The sequence below is a fragment of the Bos javanicus genome, chromosome X, assembly GCF_032452875.1.
Source record: "Bos javanicus breed banteng chromosome X, ARS-OSU_banteng_1.0, whole genome shotgun sequence".
NCBI classification, from domain to species: domain Eukaryota; kingdom Metazoa; phylum Chordata; class Mammalia; order Artiodactyla; family Bovidae; genus Bos; species Bos javanicus.
In genome coordinates this window covers 81,889,903-81,910,771 of record NC_083897.1, presented here as the reverse complement: position 1 = coordinate 81,910,771, position 20,869 = coordinate 81,889,903, and the positions used below count along the sequence as shown (strand labels likewise).

The 20,869-nt window shown below is 37.6% G+C and overlaps 1 protein-coding gene across 2 annotated transcripts in view; it reads right to left on the bottom strand.

The window, feature by feature from the left end:
* Positions 1–423: 423 nt before the first annotated feature.
* The window catches only part of TEX11 (testis expressed 11), a 203,776-nt gene continuing 183,330 nt past the window's right edge, over positions 424–20,869 (bottom strand). For both annotated transcript variants that reach the window (XM_061409806.1, XM_061409807.1), the window contains exons 29-30: positions 1,709–1,873; positions 424–672 (exon numbers count right to left, since the gene is read on the bottom strand). In XM_061409806.1, coding sequence (XP_061265790.1) covers positions 601–672; positions 1,709–1,873 — 237 coding nt within the window. In that variant the 3' untranslated portion in view covers positions 424–600. The remainder of the gene's footprint in view (positions 673–1,708; positions 1,874–20,869) is intronic.

The following is a 20,869-nucleotide window of genomic DNA, read 5'->3' as shown; positions in this document are numbered from 1 at the left end:
GATGAAGAGTCTATGGTTCTGTTATGTTCAGGTATCGGGAATTAGAGCACTTCTCGAATAAAATGCAATCTGTATTGGATTAGCATGAACATCCCCTTTTGTTCACATGGGGCATGAATCATCTTGCTCTCACATGGGCTATCTGAATAATTGCTCCATTGTGTCTGACTCTTTGCAACCCCATGGACTATAGCCCTCCAGGCTCCTCTGTCTATGGAATTCTCCAGGCAAGAATACTGGAGTGGGTTACCATTTCCTCCTCCAGGGGATCTTCTCAGCCCAGGGACTGAACCTGGGTCTCCTGCATTGCAGGCAGATTCTTTACGGTCTGAGCCACCAGGAAAGCCCAATATATTATGTATATATGTTTCTTAGCACTTTGGAAAAATCATTTGTCCCTCAGAAATGAGCTGGTCACAATAGTAAAAGTCAAAATGCTTTTATTTTTGGAAATTTCACTTAACAAGAAAACAGGGCAGGGGAAAACAGAAGCACAACAGCAAGCCTGGTAAGAATTTAAGCATTCAACATCTTAGAACCGTGTACACATCTTCAAGTTGCTGTCAGCTTGCCAGTGTATATATCTTGTTCCAGCAGTTCTCACTCTTCATTAAAAGCTGAGCGCTTGTTTTTTTCTAATGCTTCCATAAGCTCACCGTACAGAATATTCACCTGGGAAAGAGAACAGCAAATAGATTTCTTGAGAGAAAGGGAAATGTGGGAAAGCTTCCCAGACCCATGTTGATGGCATGAGAATCTAACCTTTACCTTCTGAGACCTGAAGCACCACTCTGGGGAGAACATACAGTGCTCTCTTGGGGAAAAGGGATCCTGTGACACTAGGTTTAATTTTACTAGCAGCTATTGAGAGTCCCTTGGACTGCAAGGAGATCCAACCAGTCCATTCTGAAGGAGATCAGCCCTGGGATTTCTTTGGAAGGGATGATGCTAAAGCTGAAACTCCAGTACTTTGGCCACCTCATGCGAAGAGTTGACTCATTGGAAAAGACTGATGCTGGGAGGGATTGGGGGCAGGAGGAGAAGGGGACGACAGAGGATGAGATGGCTGGATGGCATCACTGACTCGATGGACGTTGAGTCTGAGTGAACTCCGGGAGTTGGTGATGGACAGGGAGGCCTGGCGTGCTGCAATTCATGGGGTCGCAAAGAGTCGGACACGACTGACTGACTGATCTGATCTGATTATAAAAGATAAGGTACTTAAAACATAAAATATCCTTTGCTCTTATTTGATACAAAAACTTTCTCTCCATCAAGCCTCTCCTGGTGAGGTAGGGGCCCAGAAATAATTCTGCTCAAAATAATTCCTGCAGAAAATGTCTTTTTAAATAGTCACTGTTTGCAGAGAGGTCTTCCCTATGTGCATCGGCACTGACAGTGATACATCTTTCCTGAGCTCACTCCTGGCATTTTTCTTAGATTCCACTTGCTATTCCTAAATTTGCCTTGTTTGCCATTCTTCCTAGTTTTCACTAATTAAGAATTTCACTAATTACTGGCTTTCAGTAATTAAGAAATTACTGTTTATAGTCCCATAACTCTTACAGTTCATGGAACTACCAAGAGGAACAATGGTCAAGATCCTTTCCTAGTCAACGAAGGTAGGGTTGTGTCTTTACTGAGAGCTAGATAGAACCTCTCTATCCCCTGAGTCATGCCATCCACCCCTAACCTTCTCCTTCCTCACCTGAGTTTCATAGGTGCTCTTGAGGGAGCCAAGGTAGTCAAGGAGACGCAGTGCCAGGCCGCACCATTTTTCAGTAGATACATACATGCGTTCACTGTAAAGAAATATGCCAATATTCCAGGACTTGATCATCAGACAGAGAACCTCCATTTCTGGGTAGCCTTCCTAAAATCCAAGAACAAGAAGTTTACAGGTATTACTGTCACAATCACTGTAGCACTGATTCTATCAGAGCTGCATCCCATTATTATTAAACAATGGGTGCTCTGCCAACACTGAAGAAGAAACCCACAGCTTCTGTGAGCAATCCTGTGCTCCGGAAGAGGAGGAGAAGAGCACCTTTAAGTTCTGTCAGCTGTAGCATGTTCCATAGCAAGACCTCATGAAGTGACATATAAACTAAAAAAGCAGTGAAGCCCTCTGAGTGCAGCAGTGTCTCTCAGTGCAGCCCTCTGCACTGAGTTCTGTTTTTTCTGAAGCAGGAGAAAAACCTGTATCCTGTTTGGAGCTTCCCTTGTTGCTGTCCTCAGTCAATTATCTCCCTAATACCTATCTCTAATTTTCAGAGAAGCTTGTCAACAGTTTTACTGAGTCCGCAGTTTTATTGAATCTCTTAATTTTCTTGACCTGCATCAGTCCTGTGTTTGGAACAGAGCTTATATTAATCTTTATTTTTTTGCATATATCGATAGAGATTTATTTTAAGGAACTGGCTCACACAATATAGGGGTTGGCAAGTTTGAAATCTGTAGAGCAGGCTAGCAGGCTATAAATTCATGTAGTTGTGATCTTGAGTCTGAAATCTGTATAAATTCATCATGTATAAATCAACATTATGTATAAATTCATGATGTTATGATCTTGAGTCTGAAACCTGTAGGGCAGGCCAGTAGGCTTGAAACCCAGGCAGAATTTCTGTTACAATCTTAAGGCAGAAATCCTTCTCCAGGAAACCTCAGTTTTCGATTTGAAGGTAAAAACTGATTACGGAGGGTAATCTGTTTTACTTGAAGTCAACTTATTGTAATTTAAAAATACTAATCTTTGTGTTGACAGTATCTACCTAGCTATGAATGCAGGACACATTTCTTTTTAAATTTTTTCTTTCATTTTATTTTTTAAATTAAATACGTGTGTATGATAGATAATGCATGTATAGGAGACTTGGAAAATACAGAACAAAGTTACATAGAGTTCTACTATATATTACACTTATTAAGTAGATAAATTCAGATTTTTAGTTGGAGTTTCAATATCAAACTCTCAAAAATTAATAGAATGAATAGACAGAAAAGTAGAAGGATGCAGCAGACTCGAAAAGCACTATGAACCAACTCAACATAATTAAGATTTACACAATTTTCAAAAAACAGTAGGATGCAAATTCTATTCAAGTTCCCAAAGACTATAAAACAGGAGACAGTAGGACATATCCAGGGACATAAAACAAGGTGCAAAAATTTCACGGTCGAAAGGTTTTGAAATCATACACAGTCTTTAACCACCATGGAATTATGTTAGAAATCAGTATCAAAAGACATTTGAAAATAACCCACATATGCAATGTGACATGTACCAAGAGAGACCTTTGAACCTAGCCACTGAAAGCCTCAATAAAGTTAAAAGAGTGAAAAAAGACAGGGTGACTTCAGAGAAGAAAATATTTAAATAAGAAATTAATATCAAAAGAGAGATTAATATCAAAGATACTTAAAAAAACCCATATATTTGGGAATTAAATGTCCACTTTTAAATGATGGATGTATCTAAGAAGCTGTAACAAGGAAAATTAGAAAGTATCTGCAACAGAATAAAAATGAAAAGAGAATTTATCAGAATTTATTGAATGCAGCTGAAGTTGCTCAATGTAAGTAACTAAATACAATGTGGAATCTTGAATAATTTATGAGAACAAAAAATGGACACTAGCATAAAATTTTGTGAAATTTGAACAAAATCTGTAATTTAGTTAATAATATTGCAGCACATGTTAAATTTTCCATTTTTTACAACAACATAGTATTTCTTTATATTCTCAGAATTGGATTATTTTAATAGAAGTTTCAAGCCTCATTCAAATTTTTTAAATCACTAAGATAATAAGCTTTCTAGATTTTTAGCAGTAATAGTATATGCCAGAATAAATGGAATTGTATTTAAGTTTTGAGTGAATATAAATTAGAAATCTAGCATTCTACTCATACTTAGTCAAACAAGTGGAATCAAAATGTCAAATTTCTTAGCTAGGAAAAATTCATAATTTTTCTAAAATATATACATATCATAAATTATATATATGCATATACATATATACACAAAACCTTTTCTACTACACTTGATAAAGGCTTGAGAAAGAACAACAAAAAGAGAAATTGGAAAATATAAACTAAATGAAATAGAAAAAGTGAAACAAACTACATAAAAATAAAAGATCATCATATAGTTCAGTTGTTTTTAAACAAGGCTGCTCATCAGAATCACATCTGGAGCTTTGGAGGAAAAAATAGTATCTGTATTTTTCAAAAAATCCCAAGAGAATTCTAATGTGCATCTGGATTTAAAAAGTAATTACATAAACTGATACAGCCACTATGGAAGACAGTATAGAGAATGCTTAAAAAACTAGGACTAAAACTTCTACTATATGACCCAACAATCCCACTATTGGGCATATACCCTGAGAAAACCATAAATGAAAAAGATACATGTGCCCCAATGTTTACTGTAGCACTATTTACAATAGCTAGGACATGGAAGCAACCTAGATGCCTGTTGACAGATGAATGGATAAAGAAGCTGTGGTACATGTACAAAATGGAGTATTACTCAGCTATAAAAAGGAATGCATTTGAGGTGGATGAACCTAGAGTGTGAAGAACCTAGTGAGTGAAGTTAAGTCAAAAAGAAAAACAAATATCATATATTAATGTATACATATGGAATCTAGAAAGATGGTACTGATGAACCTATTTGGAGCAGCAATAGAGATGCAGACATAGAGAACAGGCTTATGGACACCAGGGGTGGGGAAGGAGAGGGTGGGACGAATGGAGAGAGTAGCATAGAAACATATACACTACCATATGTAAAATAGATAGCCAGTGGGAATTTGCTGTATGACTCGGAGCTCAAACTGTGGCTCTGTAACAACCTAGAGGGGTGGGATGGGGTGGGAGGTGAGAGGGAGGTTCAAGAGGGAGGGGACACACATATACCTATGGCCGATTCATGTTGATGTATGGCAGAAACCAACATAATATTGTAAAGCAATTATCATTCAATTAAAAATAAATGAAAAAAAATTTAAAAAGTGATTACAGGTTTTTCTATTAAGTGGTAGTTTTAGCGATATAGAATTCTGTTATTTTCTGTCGACCAATCGTGATACAAAGGTATTAAATAAGTAATAGTTACATAATCACAATAGTAAAAGATGTTTATCTGTTTTCACAATCCGTAGCCAGACAAAAAATAAAATATAATTATAATCACAAGCCATAATGGAAACAAGATTAACCTAACAATACAAAATAATTACATACAATTTAGGGGGTTAAAAGCAGACTGAGGTGGTAAGTGGAGGTGTGTACAAGCACATGGTTTCATCTAGCCAGCAACTCTATGTCTTTGGGTTGGTGCATTTAATCCATTTATATTTAAGGTAATTATCAATATGTATGATCCTAGTACCATTTTATTAATTGTTTTGGGTTTATTTTTGTAGATCTTTTCTCCTTATCTTGGGTTTTCTGGTGCTGAATTCTCGTTTAACTTTTGCTTATCTGGAAAGCTTTTGATTTCTCCATAAAATATGAATGAGAGTCTCACTGGGTAGAGTATTCTTGGTTGTAGGTTCCTCTCTTTCATCACTTTAAATACATCATGCCATTCTCTTCTGGCTTGTAGAATTTCTGTTGAGAAATCAGCTGATAATCTTATGGGAGTTCCTTTGTATGCTAGTAGTCATTTTTCCTTTTTGCTTTTAATATCTTATCTTTGTCTTTAACTTTTGTCAGTTTGATTACTATGTGTCTCGGTGTGTTCTGCCTTGGGTTTATTCTGTCTGGGACACTCTATGATTCCTGGACTTAGCTGACTATTTCCTTTTCCATGTTAGGGAATTTTTCAGCTATTTCTTTTCAAATATTTTCTCAGGTCCTTTCTCTCTCTCTTCTCCTTCCGGGACACCTGTAATGCAAATATTGGTGTGTTTAATGTTGTCCCAGAGATCTCTGAGGCTATCTTCATTTCTATTCATTCTTTTTTCTATATTCTGCTTTGTGGCAGTGAGTGAATTCCACCATTCTGTCTTCCACGTCACTTATCCATTCTGCTGCCTCAGCTGTTCTGCTATTGATTCCTTCTAGTGTATTGTCCATCTCTGTTTATTTGTTCTTTAGTTCTTGTAGGTCTTTGGTAAATATTTCTTGCACCTTCTCAATTCTTTTTCGGAGATTCTGGATCATCTTCACTGTCATTATTCTGAATTCTTTTTCAGGAAGGTTGTCTATATCCACTTCATTTAGTTGTTTTATCTTGTCCCTTCATCTGGGACATAACTTTCTGCTTTTTCATCATTACTTTCTGTAATGTGGTTTTTGTTGTAGGCTCTGTGGGACTCTCCTCCTTTCTTCTGTCTGTCTTCTGATGGACAAGGCTAAGAGGCTTGTGCAAGCTTCCTGATGGGAGGGAGTGGTGGTGGGAAAAACTGAGTCTTGCTCTGGTGGGCAGGATCATGTTCAGTTCAGTTGCTCAGTCACGTCCAATTCTTTTTGACCCCATGGACTGCAGTACGCCAGGCTTCCCTGTCCATCACCAACTCATGGAGTTTACTCAAACTCATGTCCATGGAGTCAGTGATGCCATCCAACCATCTCATCCTCTGCTGTCCCCTTCTCCTCCTGCCTTCAATCTTTCCCAGCATCAGGGTCTTTTCCAATGAGTTCGCTCTTCACATCAGGTGGCCAAAGTACTGAAGTTTCAGCTTCAGCATCAGTCCTCCCAATGAATATTCAGGACTGATTTCCTTTAGAATGAACTGGTTGGATCTCCTTGCAATCCAAAGGACTCTCAAGAGTCTTCTCCAACACCACAGTTCAAAAGCATCAATTCTTCAGCGCTCAGCTTTCTTTATAGTCCAACCCTCACATCCATACATGACCACTGGAAAAACCAAAGCTTTGACTAGACGGACTTCTGTTGGCAAAGTAATGTCTCTGCTTTTTAATAAGCTGTCTAGGTTGGTCATAACTTTCCTTCCATGGAGCAAGCGTCTTTTAATTTCTTGGCTGCAGTCACCATCTGCAGTGATTTTGGAGCCCAAGAAAAGAAGTCTGTCATGGTTTCCATTATTTCTCCATCTATTTGCTATGAAGTGATGGGACCAGATGCCACGATCTTTGTTTCTTGAATGTTGAGTCTTAACATTCACTTTAACTTTTTTACTCTCTTCTTTCACTTTCACCAAGAGGCTCTTTAGTTCCTCTTCGCTTTCTGCCATAAGGGTGGTTTCATCTGTGTATCTTTCACTTTTATCAAGAAGCTCTTTGTTATGATTGTTCTCCAGTTTGTGGATCACTTACCTGGCAGGTATGGGATTTGATTTTACTGTGATTGTGCCCTTCCTACTGTCTCGTTGCAGCTTCTCCTTTGTCTTTGGATGTGGGGTATATTTTTTGGTAGGTTCCAGGGTCCTACTGTTGATGGTTGCTCAACACCTAGTTGAAATTTTGGTGCTCTTGTAGGAGGAGATGAACACATGTCCTTCTCCTCTGCCATCTTTAACCAATTTCCCCTTTGTCTTTTAACATGGTTGATCACAGATTTTGCAATAGCAAAAAGGATTAGTCTAAGGAGCTACTTTCACAATTCTCATATAGGAGATGGACCACAAAGGGACCACTTGTGTGCTCATTTCATATTAAAACCGTTCATCTACACAAGAAGTTTTGAGCCCTTGAAAGGGGACATATGATAGAAGACCTGAGCAGCAGTTTCTTGAGAGTGTCAATGACATTATCTAAGCTGTACTTTCACTCGTGTGGATTTATAAAAAATTACTATGCATAAAACACTATGAGAATGAGGGTGCTAAGAGGGAGAAGACAAAGCTTTTATCCTGAATGACACATAACCCCTCCAGGGAGACACTGTATAAAGTTATCCATGTATACAGAGGATCACACCAGTTACATGATTAAGGAGTAGTCAGAATGACACAGGCATGAGATGCTTCAGCTCAGTCAAAGGAACGAGCATTGGGCTGCCAGTCAGAGGTCTAATTTTTCTGCTTGAAATGCTACCACTCCCACCCAGTCCTTATCCACCTGATAAAGTTCTACTTTTTCTTCCAATTAACAAGCAAAGTTATTCCTTTCTCTGTTACCACAGTAAGCTTTACATTCCTCTAATACAACTTATATCACATTGTTTTTAAACTGTGCATTATGTATCTCCTCTACCAGGTTGAGCTCCTTGAGTATAGGAACTTTTCTTATTCATCTTTGTATCCTCAGGGTCCAACACTGTGCCAGGCACATAATAAGGGCACAATACATATTTGCTAAGTGAATGAATGAACAAATCAATCAACATCCAGTCAAATGCTACCTCCTCTTAGGCTTTCCCTAAGACTCTCCACAATGAATACATATGCACCACTTTGTTTCTATGACACTTTGTTCACAGCACTACAGCAGCACTTACAAGCTGTACTGTCTGTCTTCTCCACTAGGCTGTGCTGTGTGCTTTGTTTAGTCACTCAGTCATGGCCAACTCTTTGCGACCCCATGGACTGTAGCCCACTATGCTCCTCTGTCCATGGGGATTCTCCAGGCAAAAATACTGGAGTGGGTTGCCATGCCCTCCTCTCAGGGGATCTTCCAAACCCACTAGGCTGGGAGTTCCTTAAAGACAGAATGTCATCTACCTTTGAATATTTACAACCTGACACATGACCATGTTGTGATTTTTAACTGATTAACTGAACAATGACTAAACAAATAGACATGATCTTAGGGTAGATGCACAGGTGATCTAGCTATAGAGAGGTTATATGAAATGTCCAGAATAGGCAAATCCAGAGAGACAGCAGATTGGTAGCTGCCAGGGGCTGAGGGAGGGGGGAATTGGGAGTGACTGCTAATAGTTATGGGATTTCTTTTCAGGGTGATGAAAGATGTTCTGGATTTAGATACTAATGATATTTGCAGGATTTTGTGTATATACTAAAAACCACTGAATTGCAGACTTTAAAATTGTGAATTTTATGATAAATGAATTGTATCTCAACTTAAAAAAATATATACAGAGAAAGAGATGGGCATTTCATGTGGGCAGAACTGAGTCAATAGACTCAGACTGTGTTTGAGTCTGAGGGGGACTAATGGTCATTTGGCCCAAGCAGACAATTGATGTAGGGTAATTAGTAGGAAATAGGACTGGAAATGTAGGATGGGGCTACCTAAGCACTTCCTAGATGCTTTTCCTTAAAACATTAGTGTCATGAAAAATGTTAACAGATGGTGTATAAAAATAGAGTTCTTTAGTCAAATACATTTTGGAAGTACTACATTCTATATATAACCTCTTGGAGCGTTATAATGAACATTAGTTCGTTAAAAGTTTTAGGAAGTTTTACAGTAATGAAGAAACTATGTTAACTTTGTTTAATCCAGAGTATGTACATCATTTACTAACATATTGTGGAAGTTAGTTTGTACAACATTGGGCTGGAGTGTTAAAGGTTTTTCATAACAGGCTACAGATTTTGAAATTTATTCTGCTGGCAATGAAGTCACTGAAACCTTCTGAGAAGGAAAGTTACATGATAAAAGTGGAGTTTTAATAAGACTGAAATGATAACGGTATTTAGAACAGACCTGAGTGTGAGAAAACAAATACAGTGAGACTAAATGGACTTGTAAGAGACAAAGTATGACGTGATGAGGGTCAGAACTAGAATAGTGACAATGGAAATGGAAAAATGTAAGAAAAGTTCTAAAGGAAGAATCAGTATAACTTGGATTGATATGGGGAATGGAAGACAGGTCAATTAAAAATGGCTTAAAGTATATAGTTTGAATGGCTGAGAGAATGCTGATACCACTAAAAGAAGAAATTGGAATAAAATGTTTCTGGGGATAAGGCATCAAGATAATGTTAAGTTCTAATTTAATCATGTTGAGACTGAGGCAACTTTGGAGATACGCAGGCTGTTGCAGATATGGACTGGAACTCAGGTTGGAGAATATCAACCCATTTAAATGACAGATTATAGAATATGGAGAAGGAAAGAGTAGAGAATATTAGAAATGTTCATAGTTGGGTGGTAAGAGGAGAAAGATAACACAGAAGAGCGATGAGAAAATAAAGGACAGAAGAAAAGACAATTTCAGTAAGGAAGGCAGTGGTTTATGAAGGCCAGGGTCAAGAAAGAGGTCTTCAAATTTGTCTAGGGAGATAGCAACTGGTGGCCTTGTATAGTGTGGTTAGCAGTACAGACAGTAATGGAAAGAGTGACTCAAGATGAGGACAGACAGGTAGGCAGGCCCTTGTAGGTCATGTTCAGGATTTTGGTTTTTAAGAGCAATGGGAAATTACTGAAGGAGATTAAGCAAGGTCATATGTATTTGAAAATTTAAAAGATCACTCTGGTTGCTAGATGGAGAGATGAAGAAAGCAAGAGATGCTAGGAGACCAGCTAAAAGTTTCCTGTAGTAGCCGAGGTAAGAGATGATAACTTGAACTAGGTTGGTGATGGTGGAAGATGAGAAAAAATGAATGGACACGATATTTAGGAGGTAGAATTGACAGGACTTAGTAATAGAAATGGGAGTGAGGGAGGAGTTGAGGATAACTCCTAGATGTCTAGCTTGGATAACTACAAGAATGACAGTGCCATTCAACGAGTTAGGGAACTCAAAGAGTTTTATTTTCATTTGCATTAACTACCCTCCTGTTCAGCACTGCTCAGGTGAACCATTAATCTTCAACAAAGAAATGCATCTATGCAGCTACTCACCCCGATGCAACACAGGCTTGCCTATGGTAATATACAAACCAACTCCAGCAAATAGAGGTGTTTGCACTTACGACTTTCTCGCGCTCATATCTGAAGCCAGTTTTCTCTGTCCTTAAGATCTTAATAAATATAGCGATCATACATATCTCTAACAAAATTGCAGATGTTCTGGAACACAAATGCCATCTTTTCAAGTTCTCTTCAGGGGTCCTGAAGTATATCAGCTTTACTGAGATACAATTCACATACCATACCATTTACCTATTTTGAAGTGTACAATTCAATAGCTCTTAGTATACTCACAGAATTCTGCCACCACTACCACAATCAATTTTAGAATATTTTCATCCCCCTAAAAGGAAACAACTGTGCCCATTAGCAGTCAATACCCATCTCCCCCCCAGTCCCTTGGTAACCACTAATCTAATATCTGTCTTTTATAAATTGGACCATTCTGGACATTTCAGATAAATGTCCTAAGTCATCTTTCATTTAGCACAATGTTTTCAAGGTCCATGTTGTAGCATGTATCAACACTTCATTTTTTTAATGGCCATATGACATTTTGTTTATCCATTCATCAGTTGGTAGACATTTAGGTTGCTCCCATTTTTGGCTATTATGAATAATGCTGCTATGAACATTTCTATATATGTCTTTGTTTAGCATTTGTTTTAATTTTTTATGGGTATATACCTTGAACTGAAATTGCTGGGTTATGTGGTAACTCCATGTTTAACCTTCTAAAGAACTTAGCCAGACTGTTTTCCAAAGCAGCTGTACTACTGTAGAGTAACACAGTGTATGAGATCACCAATTTCTCCACATCCTTGTCAATACTTATTATTGTATGTCTTTTTGATTATACCCATCTTAGTGGGTATCAAGTGGTAGATCACTTTTTTTTTGATCACTGTGTTCTGATGTACCTATCTCTGATGACTAATGTCAAGAATCTTTTGTATGCTTACTGGTCATGTGAATATGTTCTTTGGAGAACTGTCTATACACATCCTTTGTCCATTAAAAAATTTGTTTTTATATTATCAAGTTGTAAGAGCTCTTTCTATATTCTAAGCACAAGTCCTTTAACAAATGTATCATTTCCCAACATTTACTGCCCTTCTGTGGGTTGCCTTTTCACTTCCTTGATGGTCCTTTGCAGAAAAATTTTAATTTTGCTATTATCTAATTTATTGATTTTAAAAATTTTATTGCTTGTGCTCTTGGTGTCAAGCAATAAAACTGGACATGGAACAACAGACTGGTTCCAAATTGAGAAAGGAGTATCTCAAGGCTGTATATTGTCACCCTGCTTATTTAACTTATATGCAGAGTACATCACGTGAAATGCCGGGCTGGATGAAGCACAAGCTGGAATCAAGATTGCAGGGAGAAATATCAATAACCTCAGATATGCAGATGACACCACCCTTATGGCAGAAGTGAAGAAGAACTAAAGAGCCTCTTGATGAAAGTGAAAGAGGAGAGTGAAACAGCTGGCTTAAAACTCAGCATTCAAAAACTAAGATCATGGCATCCAGTCCCATCACTTCGTGGCAAATAGATGGGAAAACAACAGAAACAGTGAGAGACTTTATTTTCTTGGGCTCCAAAATCAGTGTAGATGGTGATTGAAGCCATGAAATTAAAAGATGCTTGCTCATTGGAAGAAAAGCTATGACTAACCTAGACAGCATATTAAAATGCAGAGACATTACTTTGCCAACAAAGGTCCATATAGTCAAAGCCATGGTTTTTCCAGTATTCATGTATGGATGTAAGAGCTGGACCATAAAGAAGGCTGAATACTGAAGAATACTTTTGAACTGTGGTGTTGGAGAAGACTCTTGAAAGTCCCCTGGACTGCAAGAAGATCACATCAGTCAATCCTAAATATTCATTGGAAGGACTGATGCTGAAGCTGAAGCTCCAATATTTTGGCCACCTGATGTGAAGAGTCAACTCATTGGGAAAGACCCTGATGCTGAGAAAGACTAAAGGCAGGAGGAGAAGGGGACGACAGAGGATGAGACATGAGTTTGTGCAAGCTCCAGGAGATGGTAAAGCACATGCTACCATGTGGACTGGCATGCTACAGTCCATGAGTTCACAAAGAGTCAGATATGACTGAGCGACTGAACAACAATAATGACAAAGGAGGCATAATATATAATGGAGAAAAGGAGTCTTTAGCAAGTGGTGTTGGAAAAGCTGGACAGCTACATGTAAATCAATAAAATTAGAACACTCCCTCATACTATATACAAAAATAAACTCAACATGGTTTAAAGACCTAAATATAAGACCTGACACCAAAAAACTCCTAGAAGTTAACATACGCAAAACATTACCTGACATAAATCACAGCAATGTTTTCTTTGGTCAGTCTTCCAAGGCAAACAAAATAAAAACAAATTATAAGGAAAACATCAATAAAACAAAAAGACAACCTACAGAATGACAGAAATTATTTGCAAATAATTCAACAAACAATGGTATAATATCTGAAATATAAAAAGTTTATATAATTCAGTATCAAAAAGCTCAATAGAAATTGTCAGAAAACTTAAATAGACACATCTCCAAAGAAGATGTACAGATAGCCAATAGGCACATGAAAAGATGCTCGAGATCATTAATCACTAGAGAAATGCAAATCGAAACCACAATGAGTTATCATCGGTCAGAATGGCCATCAAGAAATCTACAAATAATAAATTCTGGAAAGGGTGTGGAGAAAAGGAGACCTTCCTACACTGTTGATGAGGATGTAAACTGGTGGCACCACTATGGAAAACAGTATGGAGTTTCCTTAAAAAACTAAAAAGAGAGTTATCACATGATCCAGCAATATCACTCCTAGGCATATATGTGGAAAAGATGAAAACTCTATTTTGAAAAGATACATACACCCCAATGTTCATAAACAACATTATTTACAATAGTCAAAACAAGGAAACAACTCAAGTGCCCATCAATATACAACTGGCTTAAGAAGATGTGGAATATATACATCCAATGGAATATTAGCTATAAAAAAATGAAATAATGCAATTTGCTGCAACATGGATGGACCTAGTGAATATCATACTAAGCGAAGTAAGTAAGAGAGAGAAATACAAATATTATGTGTGGAAGGTAAAAAATAAAACAAATGAATCTACATACAAAACAGAAACAAACTCATAGAGAAAACAAACTTGGGGTTACCACAGAGGGAGAAAAGGAGGGATAGATAAATTAGGAGTACTGGATTAATGGATACAGACTACTATAGGTAAAATAAATAAGTACCAAGGTGCTACTGTATAGTGCAGGGAACAATATTCAATATCTTATAATATCTGAAATTAACACAATATTTTAAGTCAACTAAACTTTAATGTAAAAAAAAGAGACTGAAGGGAGAGGTTCAAAAAGGAAAACCATGAACACAATTCTTCTTATGAACACAACAAATTTACAGCTATATTTGGAATGATTTTACTTTGAAAAAGACCTGAAAACTAGATGGACAGCACCTTCCCAAACAAAAGATAAAGGAGACACTTTGAAACAGGTAGGAGAGGCAGAGACATGGTCTTGCCTGGGATTCCACTCTAGGAGCAGTGTACCCACAGTTGTGAGGGATACCAAAATATGGAATTTTCCCTTGAGGAGTGAAGAGATTGAACCCCAGAACAGGCACCCCAACCCCTGGATCCAGCAACAGAAAGACAAGATCCCAAAATGTCTGGTTTTAAAAATCAATGGGGATTAAGAGTTCCAGGAGAACTGAAGAACTATAGGGAATGAAGAACCTGCATTTAAATGGTTCATAGACAATCCCATTCACACTGAGATCCAGAGGAAAAGCAACAGTTTGAAAAGCACCTAAAGTAAGGGAGACCTACTTACTGATCTTACAGCAGCTACTGGGGAGGCAGAAACTTCCTGAGACTTTCTCTAGGGACAGAAGCATATCCTAAACTGCTGGTGAGTAAGCTGGTAGATGACATTTTTTGTGTCCACTCTCTAGCCTGGTTACACAATTGTACATGCTCTGCACACCCTACACAACAACCTGGCTGGGTGAGCACCCTGAGCACTTGCCTACCTCACACAACAGCTGTACTATACATGGACTGGGTGAGAACACCGCCCCCCACCCTCCTGAGTGAAGCAGTTGCAATGCAATGAGATCAGGCAGTTATCCTGTGCTTTCCACCTGCACAGCAATCTTACCACAGCTGGGCCAGGGGAGCACCCTGAGCCCAGCCCCGATATAACAACTGTTCTTCAACCAGGTCAGCATGCACCCCATCTTCAACCTTCGACGCAACAGCTGTGCTACAACTGAGGGCATAAGCACACACACTTTGCCTCACTCTCCCCATTAGCAGCTGTGGCCCCACAAAAACCCACATAAGGGACATCTCTTTAGTGCTTGGCTCTGAGTCCAGGGAAGAATGTGTTTCCAGGCTCCATAGATCATCTATTACACAAGAACTCTCATTCAAGACCAGGAGAGGTAGCTATTTTGCCTAATATATGTAGATAAGCATAGCATCTTGCCTGGAAAATCCCATGGATGGGGAAGCCTGGTAGGCTACAGACCATAGGGTTGCAAAGAGTCAGACACGACTGAGCAATTTCACTTCATTTCACTTCACTTAAAGCACAGAGTCAGACAAAATGAGGATATAAAAGAAAATGTTCCAAGCCAAAGACCAAATCCCCAGAAAAAGATTTTAATGAAAAGTACATAAACAATCTACCTTATAAAGTGTTTAAAATAATGGTTAAAAAGATGCTCACCAAACTCAGGAGAATAATAGAGAAGAAAATATTACTATAAGAAAGAACCAAACAGAAGTTATAACTGAGCTAAAAATGCATTTCAGGGATTTAACAGCAAATTAGTGAGCTGGAAGATAAAGTAATGGAAATCACTTAGAGCAACAAAATGAAAAAAGAATTTAAAAAGTGAATTTAAAAAAAAGTAAAGATATTTTAAGGGACCTCTTAGATAAACATCAAGAATATTATTAGTCACATTAAAGGGGTCCCAGAAGGAGAAGAGAGAGAAGAAGGGCCAGAAAAATTACCTGAAGAAATAATGGTTGAAAACAACCCCCATCTAGGAGAGGAAACAGACATCTAGGTCCAGAAAACCCAGAGAGTTACAAATAAGATGAACCCAAAGAAAACCACACCAAGATACAGTATAATTAAAATGGTAAAAGTTAAGGATAAAGAGAGAATCTTATAAGCAGCAAGAGAAAAAACAACATTACATTCAAGGGAAACCACATAAGACTATTAGCAGATATTTCAGCAGATAATTTGCAAGTCAGAAGGGAGTGGCAAGACATATTGAAAGTGCTGAAAGGAAAAAATTTTCTACCATGAATTTTCTACCCAGTAAGGTTATCACTCAGAATTGAGGGAGTGATTAAGAGATTTCCAGATAAGCAAAAGCTTCAACTCTTTTAGGAATTCATCACTAAGCATGCCTCACAAGACATGTTAAAGGAATTTCTCTAAGCTAAAAAAAAGGCAGTAACTGATAAAAAGGAAACATATAAAAGTAATACTCTCACTGGAAAAAGGTAAATGTATAGTAAAAGTAGTAGATCAATCACTTATGAAGAAAATATGAAGGTTAAAAGACAAAAGCAGTAAAATTAACTATAATTACAATATTAGTTAAGGGATACATAAAATGAAAATACATAAATGGTGCCATCAAAAATATAAAACTTGTAAAGGATGGAGCAAAAATGTAAGCTTTGGAATGAGTTTAATGTTAATTTACTAACAACTTATAAGAAACTGGTATATACACAGACTGTTATATGTGAACCTCATGATAACCACAAAGAAAAAAATTATAGGAAACACTCAAAAGAAACATTAAAGAAAGCCACTAAAGCACAAAGGAAGAGAGAAAGAGAAGAAAAAGGGACAGAAAAAAACTACAGAAAGAAATAGGAAATAATTAACAAAATAGCAGTAAATACATACCTATCAATAATTACTTTAAAGGTAAGTATGAAACACTCATAATCAAAAGACACAGAGTGGCTGAATGGATTGAAAAACAGGAACTATACATGCTATCTACAAGCGATTTACTTCAGAACTAAGGACAGACCCAGGCAGTGTGAAGGGATGGAAAAAGATATTCCATGCAAAAGAAACCAAAGAAAGGTAGTGTAGCTATACTCAAATGAGACAAAACAAACTTCAAAATAAAAACTATAATAAAAGAAAAAGAAGGGCACTACATAATGATAAAGAGGTCAGTTCAGAAAGATACAAAGCACCTTATAAGTATATGTGCACCTAAAATATGTAAATCAAATATTAATGAACCTAAAGGGAGAAACTGAAAACAACCCAATAATAGTAGGGGATTTTAACACCTCACTTACAGCAAGGGATGGATCATCCAGACAGAGAAGCAATGAGAAAATATTGGCCTTAATGACACATTAGTCCAATGGACTTAACAGACATATACAGAACACTCCATCCAAAAGCAGCAGAATAGTCTTCTCGTGCACATGCAACATTCTCCAGGATAGATCACATATTAGGCCATAAAACAAGTCTCAATAAATTTAAGAAGACTGTAATCATATCAAGTGTCTATTCTGACCATGTTGCTGCTGCTGGTGCTGTTAAGTCACTTCAGTCATGTCTGACTCTGTGCGACCGAATAGATGGCAGCCCACTGGGCTCCTCTGTCCCTGGGATTTTCAAGGCAAGAATACTGGAGTGGGTTGCCATTTCCTTCTCCAATGCATGCATGCACGCTAAGTCGCTTCAGTCATGTCTGACTCTGTGTGACCACATGGACAGCAGCCCGCCAGGCTCTACTGTCCATGGAATTCTCTAGGCAAGAACAGTGGAATGGGTTGCCATTTCCTTCTCCATTCTGACCATAAGACCATAAAAAACTCAAGATCAATTACAAGAAGAAAACCAGAAAAACCACACAGATGTGGATATAAAACAACATGCTACTGAAAACCAACTGGCCTTAGAAGAAATCAAAAGAGAACTCAAAATATACCCCCAAAAATAAAAATAAAACATAAATATTATGTACCAAAATCTATGGGATAGAGCAAAAGTTGTTCCATAAACAAACTAAATTTACATGTAAAGAAACCAGAGAAGAAAGAACAAATGAAACCCAAAATTAGTGGAAGGAAGAAAATAATAAAGATCAGAGCAGAAATAAATGAAGTAAACACTAAAAAGATTATAGAAAAGATCAACACAGCCAAGAGCTGGTTCTTTGAGAAGACAAACAAACTTGAGGAGCCTTTAGTTTAGACTAACCAAGAAAAAAAAGAGGACTCAAATAGATAAAATCAGAAATGAAAGAGTAAATGTTGTAATTGATACTACATAAATACAAAGGATCATAAGAGAATAATATGAATAATTATAAGTCAACAAATTGGGCAACCCAGAAGTAATGGGCCAATTCCTAGAAGCATACAACCTACCAAGATTGAATCATGAATAAATAGAAAACTGAATAGATCAATTACTAGTAAAGGAGATTAGATCAGTAATAAAACACCTCCCAACAAACAAAAGTTCAGGATGGAATGGCTTCCCTGGTAAATGCTTCCAAAAATTAAAGATTTACTACCCATCCTTCTAAAACTCTTCCAAAAAATTAAAGAAGAGGGAACATTTTCTAACACATTTTATGAGGCCAGCATTACCCTGATACTGAAAGCAAACAAGAATACCACAAGCAAAGAAAATTACAAGCCAATATTGTTGATCAACACAGATGCAAAAATTCTCAATAAAACAGTAGCAAACCCAAGTTAACAATTCATTAAAAGAATCATACACCATGGTTCAGTGGGATTTATTCCAGGGATGCAAAGATGGTTCAACATCTGCAAATCAATCAATATGATATACCATATAACAAAATGAAGGAATAAAAATTACATCATCTCAGTAGACACAAAAAAAGCATTTGATCAAATTCAACATCCACTTATGATGAAAGCTCAAAAAAGTGGGTAGCAAGGGAATGTGCCTCAACATAATAAAAGCTGTATATGACAAAACCATGATCTTAGTTTTCTGAATACTGAATTTTAAGCCAACTTTTTCACTCTCCTCTTTCACTTTCATCAAGAGGCTCTTTAGTTCTTCTTCACTTTCTGCCATAAGGGTGGTGTCATCTGCATCTCTGAGGTTATTGATATTTCTCCCAGCAATTTTGATTCCAGCTTGTGCTTCATCCAGCCCAGCATTTCTCATGATGTACTTTCCATATAAGTTAAATAAGCAGGGTGACAATATCCAGCCTTGACGTACTCCTTTCCTTATTTGGAGCCAGTGTGTTGTTCCATGTCCAGTTCTAACTGTTGCTTCTTGACCTGCATACAGAATTTCTCAGGAGGCAGGTCAGGTGGTCTGCTATTCCCATCTCTTGAAGAATCTTCCACAGTTTATTGTGATCCACACAGTCAAAGGCTTTGGCATAATCAATAAAGCCGAAATAGATGTTTTTCTGGAACTTTTTTGCTTTTCCGATGATCCAGCGGATGTTGATTTGATCTCTGGTTCCTCTGCCTTTTCTAAAACCAGCTTGAACATCTGGAAGTTCACGGTTCACGTATTGTTGAAGCCTGGCTTGGAGAATTTTGAGCATTACTTTCCTAGCGTGTGAGATGAGTCCAATTGTGCGGTAGTTTCAGCATTCTTTGGCATTGCTTTTCTTAGGGACTGGAATGAAACTGACCTTTTCCAGTCCTGTGGCCACTGCTGAGTTTTTCAAATTTACTGACATATTGAGTGCAGCACTTTCACAGCATCATCTTTTAGGATTTGAAATAGCTCAACTGGAATTCTATCACCTCCACTAGCTTTGTTCGTAGTGATGCTTCCTAAGGCCCACTTGACTTTACATTCTAGGATGTCTGGCTCTAGGTGAGTGATCACACCATTGTGATTATCTAGGTCGTGAAGATCTTTTTTGTACAGTTCTTCTGTGTATTCTTGCCACCTCTTCTTACTATCCTCTGCTTCTGTTAGGTCCATACCACTTCTGTCCTTTATTGAGCCCATTAAAATCACTGAAAATGGTGATTGCAGCCATGAAATTAAAAGACACTTACTCTTTGGAAGGAAAGTTATGACCAACCTAGATAGCATATTAAAAACCAGAGACATTACCTTGTCAACAAAGGTCTGTCTAGTCAAGGCTATGGTTTTTCCAGTAGTCATGTATGGATGTGAGAGTTGGACCTTAAAGAAAGCTGAGCACCAAAGAATTGATGCTTTTGAACTGTGGTGTTGGAGTCCCCTGGACTACAAGGAGATCTAACCAGTCCATCCTAAAGGAGATCAGTCCTGGGTGTTCACTGGAAGGACTGATGCTAAAGCTGAAACTCCAATACTTTGGCCACCTGATGAGAAGAGCTGACTCATTTGAAAAGACCCTGATGCTGGGAAAGATTGAAGGTAGGAGGAGAAGGGGATGACAGAGGATGAGATGGTTGGATGGTATCACCGACTCAATGGACATGAGTTTGAGTAAGCTCCTGGAGTTGGTGATGGACAGGGAGGCCTGGTGTGCTGCAGTCCATGGGGTCGCAAAGAGTCAGACACGACTGAGCATCTGAACTGAACTGATGACAAAACCACAGCTAACATCATACTCAATAGCAAAAAGCTAAAAGCTTTTCCTTTAAGATCAGAAACAAGACAAGGATGTCCACTCTCACCTCTTTGATACAAACATAGTTTTGGATGTCTTATTCAGAGCAACTAGGCAAGAAAAAGAAATAAAATTCATCCAAATCAGAAAGAAAAAAGTAAAACCCATGATTTGCAGATGACATGACACTGTACATATAGAAAACCCTAAAGATTGCATCAAAAAACTGTTGGAACTAATAAATGAAATCAGTAAAGTTACAGGATAAAAAATTAATATATAGAAATCTGTGGTATTTCTATACACTAATAATAAACTATCAGAAAGAGAAATTAAGAAAAAAATCCTATATACAATTGCATTAAAAAGAGTAAGATACCTAAAAATAAATTTAACCAAGAAGTGAAAGAACTGTACCCTGAAAAGTATAAGATCCTGATGAAAGAAACTG